The sequence below is a fragment of the Mustela erminea genome, chromosome 2 (assembly GCF_009829155.1).
Source record: "Mustela erminea isolate mMusErm1 chromosome 2, mMusErm1.Pri, whole genome shotgun sequence".
Classification (NCBI taxonomy): Eukaryota; Metazoa; Chordata; class Mammalia; order Carnivora; family Mustelidae; genus Mustela; species Mustela erminea.
This window is the reverse complement of record NC_045615.1, coordinates 104,193,989-104,212,479: the sequence shown is the minus strand read 5'-3', so window position 1 is coordinate 104,212,479 and position 18,491 is coordinate 104,193,989. Positions and strand designations below refer to the sequence as shown.

The 18,491-nt window shown below is 43.8% G+C and overlaps 1 protein-coding gene across 3 annotated transcripts in view; it reads left to right on the top strand.

Annotated features, from left to right (window-relative positions):
• CLNK (cytokine dependent hematopoietic cell linker) overlaps window positions 1-18,491 on the top strand; it is a 164,759-nt gene that overhangs the window by 120,492 nt on the left and 25,776 nt on the right. For 2 of the 3 annotated variants that reach the window (XM_032333852.1, XM_032333850.1), the window contains exons 9-14: window positions 3,153-3,178; window positions 3,381-3,400; window positions 4,404-4,514; window positions 11,374-11,401; window positions 15,246-15,264; window positions 17,145-17,226. In XM_032333852.1, coding sequence (XP_032189743.1) covers window positions 3,153-3,178; window positions 3,381-3,400; window positions 4,404-4,514; window positions 11,374-11,401; window positions 15,246-15,264; window positions 17,145-17,226 — 286 coding nt within the window. The remainder of the gene's footprint in view (window positions 1-3,152; window positions 3,179-3,380; window positions 3,401-4,403; window positions 4,515-11,373; window positions 11,402-15,245; window positions 15,265-17,144; window positions 17,227-18,491) is intronic. The other variant, XM_032333851.1, reaches the window with a different exon arrangement.

The window sequence follows — 18,491 nt, the reverse complement described above, 5'->3', positions numbered from 1 at the left end:
GTCTTCTTATGTGACAGGGAACTTCTTCTAGCATTTGAGAATATTTGTGTGTACTTCACAAGGAAAGTAGATTGTCATTCCCCTTCTAGTTTTCCATCACACAATAATGCTAATAACCGGGTGTGCATTACAAGCCATGTACTTGAAGGGTAGTCATCCATGTATTCCACCCACAAATTCCAGTGAAGTGTGAGTAACCATTTCTCACTTTTCCAGATGAGAAAACAGCCGTCCCTCAACCCGTTTGCTTATTTCATAAATATTTATTGAGCACCTGCTATGATCCTGCCCATAGTAAGTAGCAGAATCAAGATACAAACTCCGGAAATGTTGCTCTGTATCTCATCTTTTTCCATTATCCCAAACATTAGTACTTTATTAAACAACCCTCCCCAAAAAACAAAGCTGATTGGATTTTACAAATTATCACAGCATGACATGCTACTTTGCCTATTTGATCCGGTTTTCTCACTTGCAGGATTCTTAAAATTCACTCTTACCCGCTAGTTTGTAGGATTTCAATTGCCTGAACAACAAACAAGTGAAGCTCGACAGCAAAAATGACTACTAATAGACATATTTGATATAGCTGAAATCTCCACTGCTGTTGACAATGATGCCAGATACAAAAATTTTTAAGTAGAGGGGGAGGTAAGAGATGCCAGAGAAAATGTCATTTTATAATGAAGACACAGGATGTATAAACAGTGTATCCAAAAGATACACCATGTTTAAGACAAAGCTCTTATCACAGCCTACAAGATGGCAGGCAATCTGGGCACTCCCTTACCTCTGCAACCACTACTCAAGCAGTACCTCCCTCTTGTTCATCTCACCTTAGGGCCTTTGCACTTGCTCTTCCCTCTGTCAGGAAACTCCTGTCCACACAGTCATAGGATGGGCTCCCTCATGTTCCCTGGGACTCCGTTCTCATCACCTAAACAGAGAGGCTTTCTGGGATCTGCCTAAAAAATAGTGCCCCTGTTCCCCATCCCTCTTGTGTGACAGATGAAGAACTCTTCCTGCACCTGCTCTCCCTATGGCCTGGCTTTCTCCCTCACTCTGTCGCACTATTCTTTGGAGCACTTGTCATCACCTGTCCTTGTCATCATACACTTTTATTTGTTTTCTATGTCCTGCCACTGAAATGTAAGTTACCTGGGAACAGCAACTTTTGTTTGGGTATTATATTGCCCCACCAATAAATATATTACAAATGAATCCATGCGTGACATACATTACATGCTCAATAATAAGTCCATGAATAAAAGGAGGATAGATGTCTTTTCCTGAGTTCAGTCACGGAAGCAATGGGATAGATATCTCTGAAACAATAAATGGAATGTTCCTACTGAATCCCAGATACTCAGTCTCTTTACTAAATTTCTTTCCAGTAGATTGAATTGATCCCCCATAGATACAGTGGTAGCAAAGAAGAGAGGCCTCTTAGAAAGCCGACATCTAGCTTCACAGGGAAAGTCACCAGTGTAAGCAGTGACACAGTCCGTCGGGGAGCTGTGAGGGTGAGCCCAATGCACAACAAAGTGAGAGGAAGTTAATCTTAGGTCTTCTGACGTGGTGCCTTAGGAAGGCATCATGTGGTCTAAGCTCTTTGGAAATACCATTGAAATAGCCAAAGATCTCCCATTAACTAGATTGCTGCTGCTGTTGTTGAAAGCCATCCCAGATCCTATTTTGTTTTTACAGTGCCAAGAATGTCTACAATTCCTGTTTGCCATCAGTGTTTGAATGTATGCAGAGAAATCCAGTCTATCTATTTAAAAAGTGTTTTCCAAAAACAAAAGACGGAGAATGATAATTTTGCTCACTCAAGTAATTATTTTAGACCCGGAAGAGCCCTTGAAATCATCCAAACAAGTGTTTGTTGTGTTGTGTTGTTCTGGGCCGGCTGGAATTTTCCCCAAAAGAAATCTGGAAGCAGATGGAATGAAGCCTCCTGTGACAAGGGACAACAAGCCAGACACAAGTCCTCTAGCCCTCCTGTTCCTTATGAGCCCCCAGGGGAGCCCAGGGCGCCTGTCAGAGCATGGTTAAAAACCACTGAGTCAGTGTGGTCTTGTTGCTCCACACACAAGGAAATGAAGCTCATGGAAGCCAGTAATCAGCCCAGGGTGAAGTCACCTCTGACAGGAGCCATATTTTCCCATTGGCTCCTCCCACAGCCATATAAAACACCATTTAAGACACCACATCCACTCTTATGGATCAGTGAAATTTGCTTTCTCAACTTTGCTTTCTTTGCTTTTTATGACCCCCCAGACTAACTTAAATCTTCCATGTGTCCCTTTAATACCACAGCCTTCTTTCTGAAATTCTCAGAGATTTAATAGTGTTTTCAGTCTGCACTCTTTAGGTACAAGCCCTATGGCAACAAGGACAGTGTCTCGCCCTCCTCACTGCGTCCCCAGATCCCAGACCTTGGCCTGTAAACCGAATAAACATCAGCACCTTGAGGGGAAGGCTGTGCTGTCTTTGTATCCAGCTACCTAGTCCCATGCTTAGCTCAGAGTAGAAGCCCATTAACTGTCTTTGAGTTGAATCCAACTGTGGAAATAAAACTACCTGAGATTCAGGCTATGCCCTCCTGACCTTCATTCAGGCTTTTCTAGGGTTGGGTGGTCTTAAGCAATTGTCCTACCTAGTTTGTCCTTACTTTGGTCTAAAATAAAAGTTGGATTTGGGAGTCTTAGAAAAGCCTTCCATCTGGAAAATTCTGTGATGCTATTTTCCTTTGCTCAGAAATGTCCAGTGAAGCGTGTTTGGCAGAAATGTGAAGCAATGATATAACAGTAGAGATATATAAAGATTTTAATTCTAATCACGAATTAGTAGTCAAGAGCTGCACCTTGAGAGCCATACAGCATGCACTAAAGTCTTCTTTCTACCATTTTCCAGGTGACTGGAGGGTAACTTCCCCATACCTCAGTTGTCAGTTCCAGAACAAAGGCCAGGATCAAATGAAAGCACTTAACTAGAATCATTAGGTCCTGGGTACCTAATAAGATCTCCACAAAACTTACTTGACATTATCATCAAGATTATTCAAATGGAAATGATTTCCATTCAAACATATGCAAAACTAGCTTGATGACATTTTCCATACACTCACTGCTCTCCCTCTTATGTTTCAGGAGACAGACCCACAAAGGGAAACAAGGTAAGAGAAATCATTAAAATGTGTTTGTCACCCACTCTTTATTTTAGAGGGATGTGGACAATGTAAAGACTTAGCACTTGAAAAATGCATCCCAGATGTTTGGTTGGATTTGTCATTTCTATTTGTAAACCCTCAAATTGTTAACCATTATTTCTGCTCAGAGAACAATAAATTTAATTTCTGATTCTCTTTCCTTCTGCAGACTCCTTTACCACCTCCTCGGTAAGACACCTAAAATAGAAATTGTACTTTGCTACACATTTAACTGATTAGTTCCAGAATTTGAAAAGCTCCAGAATTTAAAAAAAGAAAAACACGAACCGTTGATGTGGAGAAACTAAGATAAGCTGGCCAGTGAACAAGGTCCAACAAGCAGCCACTCGACGTACCTTCACTCATCAGTCCGTGATGTGTGCCCTGCATCCTTCCCATCCTCTCCCATTTCTTCCCTCCGTTTAGCACAGAAACCCCCAGACATCGCCAGCCCTATGAATTGCCTTCAGTATTTCTGGCAAGGGATAGGCCTATATTTATATTTAGATTTTTCTATCTAGTATATATAGAAATACTACTGTTATTCTATTATACATATGCATGAAGGCAAGAGTCACAGCCTTGACTTCACAGGCTCCTGGTGAGTCGGTCACTGCTGTCCCACTCGGGGCCCCGAAAGGACCTCTGTCACAGAGCGAAATACCCTTGCTGGTCACCTCTCATGGTTTCTCTCTCTGCCACCCTGAAGGGAAGTGTCTTGAGCATGGACTATGTCTTTGCTCTCTGCATCCCCAGCCTCCACCAATAGTGCCCGAGAGTCTTTATAAATGACTGAATGTCAAAATAAAAGGGTGTGTGAGACATTCACTGACTCTCAAACATGTTCCTAATTCGGGGGGGGGGCACTTAAAGAGCTCGTGTCTTTCTCAGTCTCAGACAGGTGGCATATTGGGAACTCTATGATGCCCTGAAGAAAATGGCATCACCCCTTCTGGAAAAGAGAACGAGACCAAAGAGCATGTTGCAGGAAGGGAGCTCTAAGCTCATTAGGAGAATGACTACCGTACTCTGATCATTGCGGCTACCTAAAAAGGATCAGATTGCTCTGTCAAGCAGCCAGTACCCCAAAATGGACTCCCCACCCAAAGCTGGGGACACGGAGGGCAGGGTTGGCTGAGCAGACTCCTGCCCAGCAAACCTTCTCAGACTCTCACTGCAACTCTTCCCACAGGCCACTTGCCACTCTTCCAAAGAAGTACCAGCCCTTGCCCCCACAGCCGGAGAGTAGCTGGTCGCCCCTCCCTCCGGGGCTCAGCCTCCCCAACGTCCAGAAAGGACCCAGGTGACAGGTTTGGTGTTGTTGCTGGTGAAATGTCCCGGGAGGCCGGTGGGCTCTGGAGGGTGAGCAGGACTTGGGAAACAGGCTCCTTCCTGGGTTGGGAGGAGCCAATGATGCCTAGAGGGAAAATACTCTTAGCAAACTGCTCTTTGATTCTTTAACAGGAAGTATACCTTCTTGGGGCACCTGGGTGACTCAGTTGGTTGGGAATCTGCTTTCAGTTCAGGTCATGATCTCAGGGTCCTGGGATGGAGTCCGGCATCAGGCTCCCTGCTCAGTGGAGAGCCTGCCTCTCCCTCTTCCTCAACCTGCTGCTCCCCCTGCTTGTGCATGCACTTGCGCTCTCTCTCTCTCTCTCTCTCGTTCTCTCTCTCTCTCTCGTTCTCTCTCTCTCTTTGTCAAATACATAAATAAAACTCGTTAAAGAAAGAAAGAAAGAGAACACATCTTCTTTGTAATAAAATGAGTTATTGAAACAAAGGCTCGCTGGAGACCTGAATTGTTACCAAAGAAGATGCTAAGTGCCAGAAAGGAATCAGGACTTGTTATGTAAAAACTGAAAGGGGATTCAGGCTATGTGCAGACCAGTACTGCCCCTCAGCTTCTCACCACCCACCCCAGCTGTGGGAATATTACCTCACGGGAAAACACGTTTGTCAGAAACGTTATTGCCATTTTGACAAATAATCAAAAAGCCAAGTCTCTGGCATTAAGCTGACGACAGAGTCCTACTTCCAAATGGGTGGAGCATTAGGCAGCCAGCAACAATCGCAAAATGTAACAAAGGAGCATAGGAGCTTTTCTTTGCCCAAGAGAGTTTGGATTTGCAAAATTTCCTCACTTTAGAAGTCAGAACAGAGATGAACATTTCTCTCTCGTTCCTGCATGGAATGAGGCTTTCCTACTGCAAGCTTGAATCAGCAAGTTGGAGCACGAGGCATCACTTAGTAAGCATTTTTTGTAGATAACAGAAATGCAAAATATCAGGCACATTTTGAGATTCTGTGGAGAACCCAGTCAGCACTGGTTCTGATGGCGAATGCCAATGAGGCTAAAATACCATTTCCGCCTTATTTTTCTGGCCAATGTCCCCTCCTCTGTTCATCCTTTGCAGCCCCACACAAACATACCTCCCCCCTGGAGGAGTAGCCCTCATTCTCTGCCTGGTGCCATTTCCCTTTGTGTGCTGGTTTCTCCACTGGCCTTGCAGTGTGGGAAGGGACACAAGCCCTCAGGTGTCAATTCCAGCTGCCCCGGTTGAAATTCAGGTGATCTTTCTTATGAAATGGAAGAGAGGGGACAGCAGTTCTCGGCTGGAGGTGACTCTGGCCTTGGGGAAATTGGCAGTATCCAGAGAAATATTTTGTTGTGACGGGTCAGGTGGTGGGAATGCTCCTGGCATCTGGTGGGTAGAGGTCAGATATGCCACCAAACACCCTGCAGTGTATGGGCCAGCCCTGTGACAAAGGATAATGAACCCTCCAAGGTCCATAGTGCAGAGGTTGAGGACCTGCTTTAGAGCAAATGACTAATCTTCACCCAGCCCACATCTTCCTGGGCTGTAAAGTGAGGATGACAGTAATACCTACCACCTACCCTATGGGCTCATGTGAGAGTAACACAGGACTAATCATGACAACCATTCAACACTGCCCGCCTAGGTCGTCGCTGTGACCTTGAGCCTGTTCCTGTTGGTGCCTTTGCCCATCCCCCACCCCATATAATTATCTGGATACAAGTCTGTTCCACCCAGAAAGTGGGGACTGACTCATTTCAGTGTGCAGTTTCCAGCCCAGGGTCTGCCTGGCACATAGTACACCTTCAATAAATCTGTATTTCCTTCTGCCATTTCCAGAGGGTCCTAGCCAGATGAGAAGAAACCAAATTTGCTCTATTTTGATTTCTAGTTTCAAAGCACGAGAGACAGGGAGGCAACAACAGCCAACAATAGACCATCAAACCCATGAAGTGATGTCATCAGCATTGGAAACATGAAATGTATCATCTCGGACCCTACTGACTGAATAGTCTAATACATCCAGAACTGGTCAAAACTCAGAGAGCAAAGCGGCAGAACACAGGATGAATAAAACATCAGAGCAGATGAGGTTGTTCGGTATGGAGGAAAAAAGAGGATCTTCTCTTCCTTTAGTGTCTTTATGCCAGAAAGCACAGCTGTTGGGACCCAGCAGAACTGGGTTTGGATCCCAGCTGAGCCACTTCTGGCTACATGATCTCATAAATCTCTCAAACACTTCTGAGTCTCCATGTTGGTGAGAACAGTGTAATCGTCCCCATGTGACAAGAGTGGCAGTGATGTCTCTAGAGTGCCTAGGAGAGTATCACAGTACAGGAAAGAAAAACACCTGAACATCATTTTCCATCTCTACCCGACAGAATTAAGCACCCATGACCCTATTTTCTCTCGAAATACAGACTCTATATCCTACTACAATGTTCCTCATTCTGGCTTTACATTAAAATAATTAGGAAAGCTTTTTTTAAAAAGTCCTATTCCCCAGGATCTGTGTTAATCACTCAGAGAGGGGAGAAGCAGCCATCACTATCTTTTAATGCTCCCCTGGGGGCAATCTGATACACAGCCAGGGCTAAGGGCCCAGAGGGAGCCAGGTTCCAGGAATCGGTCAGTAAAGCTTTGATGGTCTTTCAGCCATTCCTACATATGCTCCAGCTTCCAGGGTCTAAAATAATACTCCTTGATCTGAAAATGAGTTCCTCTGCAGTCTGGATCACTTCAACCTATCATGCAGCCAATGCCATGGTGTTGGAGTCTTTACAAGTTCGCATTCTGCATCCTCTTGAGTTTCTGCAGCCGAAGCTAAATCTGTTTAATCACTTTTAGATGTGATGAGAACTGGCTGGGTCTCTTCACCATCAACCCCTCCAGAGTGTCATGACCTCCCATCTCACTGTATCCTTCCAAAAGGTGGTTTTCTAAAGGCTCAGTTCTCTAAAGTATGGTTTTTGAAGGCTCTCTGGCTGATTCACAGTAGGTGCCTCATAAAAATCACTTCCTCACCCCTTGGACATGTAGGTCACTAAGATTCACAGAAGTTAGATGACTTGGTCAACGCTATAGGGTTGCTGCAGGACTATGGCGAGGTCAAAAACATGCAGAGCCTGTGTGAGACACTGGGAATATCACCATGAATAAGAAAGAATTTTGCCATAAAAGGAGAGCTTCCAAATTCATTTGAGTTGGGTGCCATATTGGGAGTCAGATGGCCATTACTAATGACCCAAAAGTTGCTTGTCAACAACCACAAGAGGCTGTGGCAAGGTTCACTTTCTCTGAAAACAGAAGGGACACTGGAGAGCTGAACTGCTGTAGCCCACACAGGAAGGCTAGTACCCGCTCCGCTCCTACCAGCTGCTCCATGGGTGCTGGGAGATGGAAGGCCCTCCATCAAGAGAGGCTGTGATTTACATGTGGTAATCCACCGCAGTCACTGACGGGCAGCCGACAGCTGCAGCCCTTTACAATGGACTCGGCTCTCCTCACAGTGAATGTGGGTCTGCCTATTGCTGCAACCGTTTGTCTCTGCCAGCTCGGCCGGTCTCTACTTGAAAGCTAGGTCTTGGCTTCACAAAACGATTGCTGAATTGAAGCACTTCAGTTCATGAAAATGTCACTTAAATCCTTCACTGACGACTGAAAACTAGAGAACTTTGAAGTCTGGGGAATGTTCGTTGGGTGTTCTCAACCATTTGTGTATCGTTATGATGATTTTTATCATATCCGGGTACTTCATATTTTTGGCTCAGCTCATTTTTTTAAAGTAAGGAAATTTATTTAAAGGGGAAACATCATTAGCATAACTACAACACAGACAGTTTCAGACCCAAACTTTCAGCCTGTGTCACTTTTTCTCTCTTGAAAGGGAAGACAAATAAAATGCAAGAGCAATATTTAGATAAAGTCACCACCACATGGAGACTCTCTCTTTGACATATTTAGAAAGAGATTAAAAAGGGAGTAAGTTTCCCACTAACCCTTATCATTTTAATACCATGGCACATGCACCAAATAAAAATATCCTGAGTAACGACATTTGGGGAGCTCTTGTTATACAGTGGGTCCACTCTGGGGTCTTTCGGTTGCTTGACCTCATGCAGTCCCACAACCACACTGTGCAGAAAACAGTATCACAATCCTCAGTTTTCTGAGTGGGACACAGAAATGCAGAGAGGTCATGAGCCATGACATCTCCCTGCAGCTTCAGCAAAATCCAACCCCATGCTGCAGGGTTCGGCCAAAATGTAATTTACAGAAGGTACCTGCTATCTAATCAAAAAAACACCTGTCTGGCCATCTACGGTTTTCCCTTTTCAACCGCAAAGCTGGCACCACCTCAGTTCAAGCCATCTCAGGGACAAAAATGTACGTTCTGATGATTTGGGAAGTGAAAACAACAACATCAACAAAAATCCGTGGAAATATTGAGAAGCCAGAGTCCTTGAAAAGAGGGGAAACATCGATTACCAAGAAGCATACAAATTTGCATGGGAATGGGTACTTACAGGAAATACTGATTTTAGAATGTGACTTTAATTATTATTATTATGGTGCTGCAAGATATCGCCATTGGGGAAAACTGCATGAGTGCACACAGGATCCTTCTGTATAAGTTCTTACATGAGCATGAGACCTACAATTATCTCAGAATGAAAAGTTTCATTTAAAAGAAAGTGTTTAATGGATGCAGATGGAAGGTGTTATTTTCTTCCAAATAACGTTCACGTATATTATTCATGAGAACCTTAATCAACCCTCTTCATTTCTGTGTGGGTTTACCCATTTTACAGGTGGGAAAACCAAGCTTCAGAGAAGGGACTTCACTTCCAGAGAATGAGGGAGCTCACAGATGACAGCACAAGGATTCAAACCCAGTTTATGTAAAACTCAGCAAAATCTAAGGGAGGCTCAAGAAGTAAAATGGATTATCCTCAAATACACACAGAGCACATATTATGAACAAGAAAGACATGGGGAAGCTTATCCCTGTCACGGCTTTTGGGCCATCTCCAAAACAGAACACAGGACCACTTACACAAAATGAAAGATGCTCATAGGGAGGTGGCGTGGTGCCGTTGGGGTGGTCAGACAGGTCCCCACCCTGGTCTGCATTTTGTGAGGGTGCAGGTCTCCCCCAACCACCCCCAACCACCACCAAAGCCAGATGCCTTCATTTTATAGGTAAAGGGAGCAACTAACTTAGGGAGTCTTGTCAACAGAGGCAGTCTCAGGTCCAGAGACGTCATGCACAGAAAACCCTCCTACAACTGCTTGGGTTATCACATAAAAATCCATCTTTTAATGCTACCACTTCTAAAGCCTAGTTTTCCTGAAGCCTCCCATTTCCGTTGATCGAATATAATACTTATTTATAAATCAGGCAATTTTATCTAGACGGAAGGACACTCTGTCACACTGCATAGGTTAAGGAACCTTAGACAATAAGACTTATTTACAAACTCAGTTAAATCTTAAAACATCTGAAATACCTATATACATCTAACTTTAAACCTTAATGAGCAAAACTTACTTTAACAACTTTTATAAATCTAATAAGGTAAATAGATAAATCTAGACAAATTCAAGTTCTCTCAAGCAGGCTGCAATCTTTATAAATGGAGTTGAACACAGCTTGACTCTTAGAACTTAAAATCACAAGTCTAAAATCAATTGCATGTCTTAAATTGAAACCACATGTAATCCTAAAACGCCAGAGTCTCTTAAACATTGAAAACAAAAATTAGCCTCAACTTAACCCAAATAATCAATACTATGGGTTTCTGTTCAACTTTATTACTTCTGATCATATCTCTTTTTCTTCCCATTTGCCCCATTGAAAGGGGGAGGCAGTGGTAGAGGTACCATCTCTGACGGGCTGATGAACTGGTTACAAAACATGGCCCTCACTCCACTTGCCTGCTGCTTGGTTGTCTGAGAACAGGATACAGCATCTGAGCTCTGTGTGCTCCTGGGCTCATCTCCGTCTCTCTAGATCAACTGTCGCCTTCTCAGGCTGGTGTTGTTGCCTCAACCTCCCCACATTCCCTCAGGACCAGGCTCTCACTGGCAGACCCAGGCAGACAGAATGTGCCTGTCACTCCTCATTGGCCTTTAACCACATCCCAACAACAGTACCCACTGAGCGCCCCACATGGTCATCCTTATTGCTAGCAATCCTAAATGAATGCTCCTGTGGCCATTTCACAGATGAGAAAGACAAGTTCAGAGAGGTGAATTGATTGAATTGTCAGTATCCATAAAAGGCTTGCTAGCTCTTCTGAGACGTGCCCAGGGCGCACGTCAACACACCGTGCATTGAGTTCTTACCCCATCATCCATTCCATGGTATGTCTCAGTCTCCCTCATGGAAGCATCTTTCCTCTAACCCACGGCTTCCTGGGATCCCGCTGGACCCTGCAACATCATACTTAAGACTCTTTATATTTCCTCAAAACAAAACACTCAGAGTTTTGCAATCAAGATAATAATAGCAGGTCTGACTGTGCTAATAAAACTCAACAAGGAAAACCAAATGTGAGGAGAAGTGATGACGTTACTGAAATTCTCCAAAAATGAGAAGCTAGTTTATTCATGTCCTTTCTGTCACCACCTTTTGTATTCCCTCATAACTTCTTCTGTTTCTTAGAAAATTATGAGAAAATAACCTGGCTTTCACTTTAAAGAACAGTGATGAATATCACACTGGACCATGGGCTGTTAATTTGGCAATGAAAATGCAGTCAAAGGTTTTTAAGGGCTCAGAGTGATTTTATTTTGATCCTTATGAACTGTATTTATGTAACACCATATTTCTTTTCCTTACAGGCAGATAAGCTTAAAGGACTTAAGTGAGGTAAGTGGTAATTTTGTCCTCAGAAATAAAGAAGGAATTTCTGTGCATTAATGTCTGTGATGGGCAAGACACTATTTGATTCAGAGACTTTATCACAATTAATTTTCATAACAGCTATACTCAAATGTATTAATATCTCTACTCTAAAGATGAGAAAACTAAAGTAAAACAAGTAAAGGTCCAGATCTGAGACGAAGGTCTTATTTTGTGACCTGAAGATATCAGAGTTGACTAGTCCAGTGAAGAGCATACCAGTTTCCACGGAAGACATAAAGCTTCCACCAATGACCTCCAGTCTTCCGCTTTCCAGAAATAAGATGTTGGAAATTGTACTATACCTTGCCATTTGTTCTTCAAACGAAAAACAAGACGGCTCAGTACAAAACATTTTAAATATAGACCACATAGACCTGGATTTGAATACACACACAACCCCACGGCCACAAAATAGAGAAAGATAATACTTCTTTGCAAGGTTGTTGTGAAAAAGTTAAAATAAGTCAAAGAAAGTGCATAATGACCAAGTGAGCTGTAGAAGCTCAATTAACAGCAAGAAAGTCAGGTATCATGGAGTTGCCTTAGAGCCCTTCCACACTCAGCTCCTTAACTCCCAATGAGGAAATGATGGGTCCACTGTGACTGAAGGAAAGCCACTGTCCAACAGCTAGAGTGGCCTCACCTCATTCCCACTGGCTTCCTAAGGAGCATGGTTCTTGTTTTAGTCTTTCAACTATGCTCTTACATCTGGACAGCATAGGTTAATCTATTTTCTTTCTTTCTTTTGTTCTGTCTGTCCATCTGTCCTTTCTTATTTGGTTTTATGAGAATGCTAAAATCAAGTCACACTTCTCACTTGTCACTAAATAAGACACTTACTACCTCTCATCCATCAGATAAACATGGCAAAGAGGACAGCACATAACTGTTGAATGAGAAGGCCAGCCCTGGTTCCAATCAGGACCTCACCCAGCTCCTCCTTTTCTGGGAGTTTTTGGGTTTTCCAAGTGCCCCGGGGAAGGAGAAAGGTGGGTGTGGCGCTCTGCTGCTGGGCACTCTCTGACTCCACCGCTTTGTTCCTGTGGGTCGAATTTATGTGTCCCCGGTAGCAGATGGCTGGCACACAAGATGATCTATGGTCCGCAACTCATAGGTCAGCCTGTAAAGAAAACGGGCTCTCCAATCATTTAGGAGCAAGAAGGAAGTAGCGAGCCTCAGACAGCGGGGGTCATGCAGGACAGTTTGTTTTCTTTGCGACTTTGGTTGGCATTCTAGAAGTAGATACCATCTAAAACACGACACCGCCTACTGGAAAAACACATTCTTCCTCCTTATCTTTTGCCAAGATACTTCCCCATTGTTTGTCTGGGCTGAGAGTCAAGGCCATTTCTCCACCACAAAAGTCCATCTCATAGGACAAAAGCCAAGCTTGGGTGTGAAGTGCTTACTCACATTATATCTTGGGAACCAGAACTCATTCCCAGCAGACATGGTGTGCTGCCCACCCCAACTCAGATTCACACAGCACATTATAGTTGTCAGAGAGACTCATTGTGTCATTTAATTCTCACACAACCCTAAGAGAAAAAAGAAGCCTCGAGGAAGGCTGAAGTCTTTCCAGAGTCCCCACAGCCGGCAGAAGACGGGGCCAGCCCCTGAAAATCCTGGTCCACTCCCCACACTATGACGTTCTCCCTCAGGAAACTCAGAGACTCTGCTGAGCTAAAGTAGCTTGAAAGAAAGAAAAAAAAAAGGAAGAAGGAGAAGGAGGAGGAGGAGGGAAAGAGAGAAGGATGGCAATGGAGGGACGGACATAATAAAGCAGGCATCACTATTTAACTTGAACGTTTATTTTCTAACAAGAACAACCAAAAAAAGGTAACGTAGATAAATGAGAGATTTTACCCCACTTTTCTAATTGCATTCCATTTCAAATTCAGAGCCCTCAAGCACAAAGTGGGCTGGATCTCAATTAAAGAAAACACCTGCTGTCCCAGAAGGATAGCTTTTCAGCCGTGTTTCCAGCTCTGCTCCCCCAACTCCTTCAACAATCCTGAGATTTGTCTTCAACAAGAGTGTCTCCGCAGCAGCCTCTGACTGGGCACTTGGAACTGCCATGTCCAAAGTCCCACGCAAGACTTAGCGGGGAGACTCTCAAACCACTCATTAGAACGGATTCATTACCCTTTTTACTTAGCCTATAGATTTGCCTGGTTTGCTGTCCATGATGAAATGTATGGCCTCTTGCCAGAACCCAAGGGGACACCGAGGTTTTCAAAACAAAGGGGCTTGCCTGTTGCCGAGCTTCACTCAAGAGGTTCAATGCCTCTCTGAGCTGTTTGTTGCTAAAAGTCTCTTGTCTGGGAAGACAATGTGAGTCAGGAGACCTAGGCTCCAAGGGTCAGTACACTCCCCACCCCACACACACACCCTCACACACACTCCTGCATTGTAAATACATCATAAGTCCAGTTTGTAGCCTAAACTTTTCATGTAACATTGAGACATAATTGGAGCATAATCCTATCCCATACTCTACATAAATACTTTCCATGCATTTATAATTCTGATAAATCAGTATAGCACCAAAACTGACTTAACAGTTCTCACTTAGATGGGCACGTAGATCATTTCCAGGGTTTGACACTATAAGGAATGATGTACTGGACGTCTTTGTGCATGCAAATGGGTCCAAATATTGGTCCAAAAATTTTCTTAGGGAAAAAAATCTCATCGATGGAATTATTGGGATGAAAATAGGAGCAATCCTAAAGTTTCTTGATGGCTATTGATGAAGTTCTTGAACCTAGGTGAGGTTCAATGGGGTAAGGTTCAGAGCCGATGGCTAAGAAAGAACTCTTAAGACGTCTTTGGTGCAAAAAGGTGATTTATTAGAGCATGGGGACAGGACCCATGGCCAGACGGAGATGCTGCTGCACCGTTATCCTGAGAAGTGGCTGATTATATACACAGGAGCTGGGTAGGTGAGGACAAAGAGGGTGATGTTAGTCTCTAAGGAATATTGGAAGCAAGGTCTACAGGACCTTGAGGGGCTAGCTATTGTTGGGAGAAAGGTTATTCATTACTAGTAGTAAAAATCTTCTTGTGAGACCCTTTAGATGTCTATCAGTGGGTCATATGCTTGGGAATGATTCTCAACACTATCTTGGAGATGTAGAGATAAAGTTTCACATTTCTCCTATCAAGTGTCCTTGTTAGTGAGATTTGGGTTTAGAAGAAATATAACTTTATTTACTTTCCCTTCTGCCTCAGCCTCCTTCAGTTTTAATGGAGGGGAGGGTGACAGTAGGGCTTGAGGAACTGAATTATGTGCCTTTGGAAATTGGGCTATTGATAAGGTAACTTCTTTGTTGTAAATCTCAAAGAAATTTGTAAACCAAAGGAGACTCCTGCTTTGCAGGACTGTGATCTCTGCAAGTTAACTATTTGTTTTTCTTTTAGGGCAGTCAGGGGTGCCTGAGGAATGTGACACATATTACCGAGGGGAGAGGGTGGAGAGGAGGTGCAAGGTACCAGCTTTTGCTTGTCCTCAGCCAGCCTCCTGCTCCCTCATCAGCTATGATTCGCATGTTTTCAGAAGAGCCAAAGTAATTTTAACCTCATCAGCAGATTGCATATTTGCCTGTTGCATCACACAGAGAGTAAAACATTTTTATTTTTGCTTAGTCTTTTGGAGAATTATTTGTAGGTTTTTAAAAAACCTATACTAACAAAAATGTTGCCCAAATTCTACCAACCAATTGCTCCAAAACACAGGTTCAGTGTAAAATTCTCTATCACCAAGATTCACTCAACATTATTATTTTTTGTTGCTATTTCAATGCAGGTCCTTGGGACAGATCGAGGTAAGCTGTTTACATTTGTTTTCATACCCTGATACCATTAGGTTGAGTTCCATTTCCAGATTTATAGCATTAGTCATTTTTAGAAAGGATTGTTTCAGGACCTGGGATCGAGGAGCACCTGCGTGTATGCACGATGATGTGATTCAGATGGGCCTGGAACCTCCTAGTCTACTCAAGAGCCCTCTGGTTGAAACAAGGTGATTAAAATCAGGGCCAAGCTGGAGGTCTTTCTTCTGCCGCAGGCACCTGACAAGAAGGAGGCACACGGTCTGCCCCTGCCACTTTAGAAAGACATGGCTGGCCCACTGCACCAAGGAAGCTCTTGGTCTCTCTGGCTTTGATGGAACCCATGCACACACACGCATACCCTCCTCTGATTGTGCATACACACATATATGTGTGCACACACCATTGGTGTTACTGTGCAACGCAATCCAACACTCATTCAGTAGTTGGCATGCTAAGCAACAGTATGTTCGTGCCTACCTTTGAAATACCATTCACCATTCGCTTATGATGATCAGTTATGTCAAAGCCAAGGGCCTGAGCCATGGCCCAAAGAGTGAACACAAGCAGCATACTCCCACAAAGCAACATTGGTTAGGCTTCTACCGACTCACTCGGTGGTTTTGGCCATGTTGTGTTGCCTCTGCGGGTCTCAAGTCTGCTCTTCTTGGGAGTTAGGCTTCAGTGGGCCTACCCTGGGTTTATAGATTCTCAGGGGTCCCTGATGGAGAAGTGGGGGTCGGTTGGCAATTCTAAATAATTTTAAGACCTAAAGGAAACTGTGCCTTTTCCACACCAAAGCTCAACATCCTCACTAAAATGTTCAAATGCTGTTGCCTTGGACTTCTGAGATTATCAGTGCAGTGATGTCACATTGATCAGCACACGAGGGACAGAGGCTCTAGGTGGCTGCTTATGACATGAAATGATTTTACGGGATAGGTGACTAGAGGACCAGGCATCAACCCCAATTATGCTTCAAGTATTCACAGCCTTTCAATCAGAGATGTTCAGTCTGTGACCCACCTTGGACAAAGAAAGAGCACAGAGCAACAATGAGAATTAAGACATGTCAAGGTCGATATGCTTCCTTAACTTCACTAAGGACTGCCACAGGGAGAGTGTTTTATGGCATTTCATATCATAGTATGATTATATCCCTTAGTGATTTGGATGGCAGATTAAAATCTATTCATGATGAAAAGAAAATAAATAGTGGTCACATCCATGGCTTATGTAATTACTAAATAACTCCAGTTCATACGGTTGGCAGATCTTTTAAAAACTTAAAGATCAAAGGGGAAATTTTGAGAAAATATATGCCTGCTGGCAAGCAGGCAGGCACGGCTAGTCTACATCAGAATCCTGGGCGCTCTCTAGCCCTGTTGCTGAAGAGATGCAAGACTTCAGGAGGGTGTGGGCCAGCACTGGACAAGCCTCTGCCCAAAGCAGTTCTCAAGTTTCCCTGTTTTATTTATGTTCCTATGTAAGTTCTCACTTGAATGCAGAATTCAACTTCGGTTCACTTCCACACCAAGCCCTTCCAAGAACAAATACCTTCCAATGTGATATTCTGTATTTCTGGAACCTCAGTGATGAATTCCAGATTCAGGACTCTTGATCCTATCGAATATTCACTATTCAAAGTGGTTTTTATAGCCTCAGGGAAAAGCCACCCCCAGGAGCCAGGACAGTTGTAAAATACATAGGCTACAATTTCTGTAACCACAACAACAACCCAGTCCTAATCAGAGATCTACAGTTTCTGTAACAACAACCCAGTCCTAACCACTCAGATGAAATTATGGAAGTTCCATTAGGTCCCCAATCATTTTCTTTTTACAATCTGACCATTATGCGACTCCTTTATACAGTTCCTCATTATCAGAAGAAACCTGAATCAATTCACCTGTCACGAAATCAAAGCCCTCCAGATATTCCTCTTGCCACTTCCAGGTAAGGAGACAGGAATGCCTTGTTGGGTGGCAGCCTGGGGATCAGGCCATGTTTTGTCCTGGATAATGACGCACCAAGGCTTCCTGAGGAATGGGAAGTCTTTGGTCTTTGATAATGAAGCCTAGTGATGAGGCCCAAGGGAAATGTGTGAGTCACAGTTGTTAGGGAAGCTGATGGCATTGCTCTTCCTGCAATTTACTAGCGATTGCTTGTTAGAGAAGTTTGGGAGATCTGAAGGCTTGGATATGAACTAGACAGGATTAACTGGAATGGATGCAAATCAGTCTGGGGGAAAAATTGGCCATTTCTAATTATTCTCAGCTGGTAACGTATAGGTTACCGCCTGCAAACTGCCAGCTACTTTTGAACAAAACTTTATAGATGGCTGGGGGTTGAAAATGCCATTATCTAATTTAACATTTGCCTGATCGGGTTATTGTGACAGCTGCTGTCCCAACTGAAGATTCGAGGAAGCAAAGGCTCAAATCAGTGATTTACTGACCAAGGTCACTATAAATCAGTGCTGGCTTCCTTACAACAAAATCCAGGACCTCCAAAATTAGTGGGTCTAAGGTCCCCATGACCCCTGGCTGGTCAGCGGTTCTGACCTCAGATCACGCCACTTTCCCACTGTTTCAGCCCCTGTTTTCACTTAATGCAGGCCATTTGCACATGCTATTCCTCTGTCTATACCACCTCCCTCCATATTTCCCTCTCAGGACCCTCTCCCTGCTTGGCAAACCCCTCTTCAGCCATCAGACCCCAGCTTAAAGCCACACTGAATTTAAGAGATAGTTCTAATCCACCCTTTGGAAGGAATAAATGAGGCCCAGAGAGTCAAGTTCATTGAAGTCAAGTTCAACTTTGAAACCCAAACAGTAGCCCATGCTGCCAATCATGGCTTAATTCTGAAAATGCTGAAATCTGACTTTCCCTGGTGTCCTGCCTACAGTTAAGATGTTATATTTTATTTACTCAATAAATACTTATAGGGAGTGTACCTTATCTATGGTAGAACAGAGTCACGGTCAGGAGAGACCCACCAGAATCAGACTGCCCAGCCTCCTCACTAGCAAACCACATCTTTGGGCAACGTTGCTTGTCCTACAGTAGACACTGAGAGCAGATCCAGGCCTACTGCAAGTTCCTGAAAAATGTCAGCTCTCATTGCCACGGGTCAGGCCTGCTCATCAAGGGCCTGATCTCTATCCCCTGTTACCTCCCCTTCCCTCACTTGCTTGTTGTTGTTTCAATTGTCTTTTACT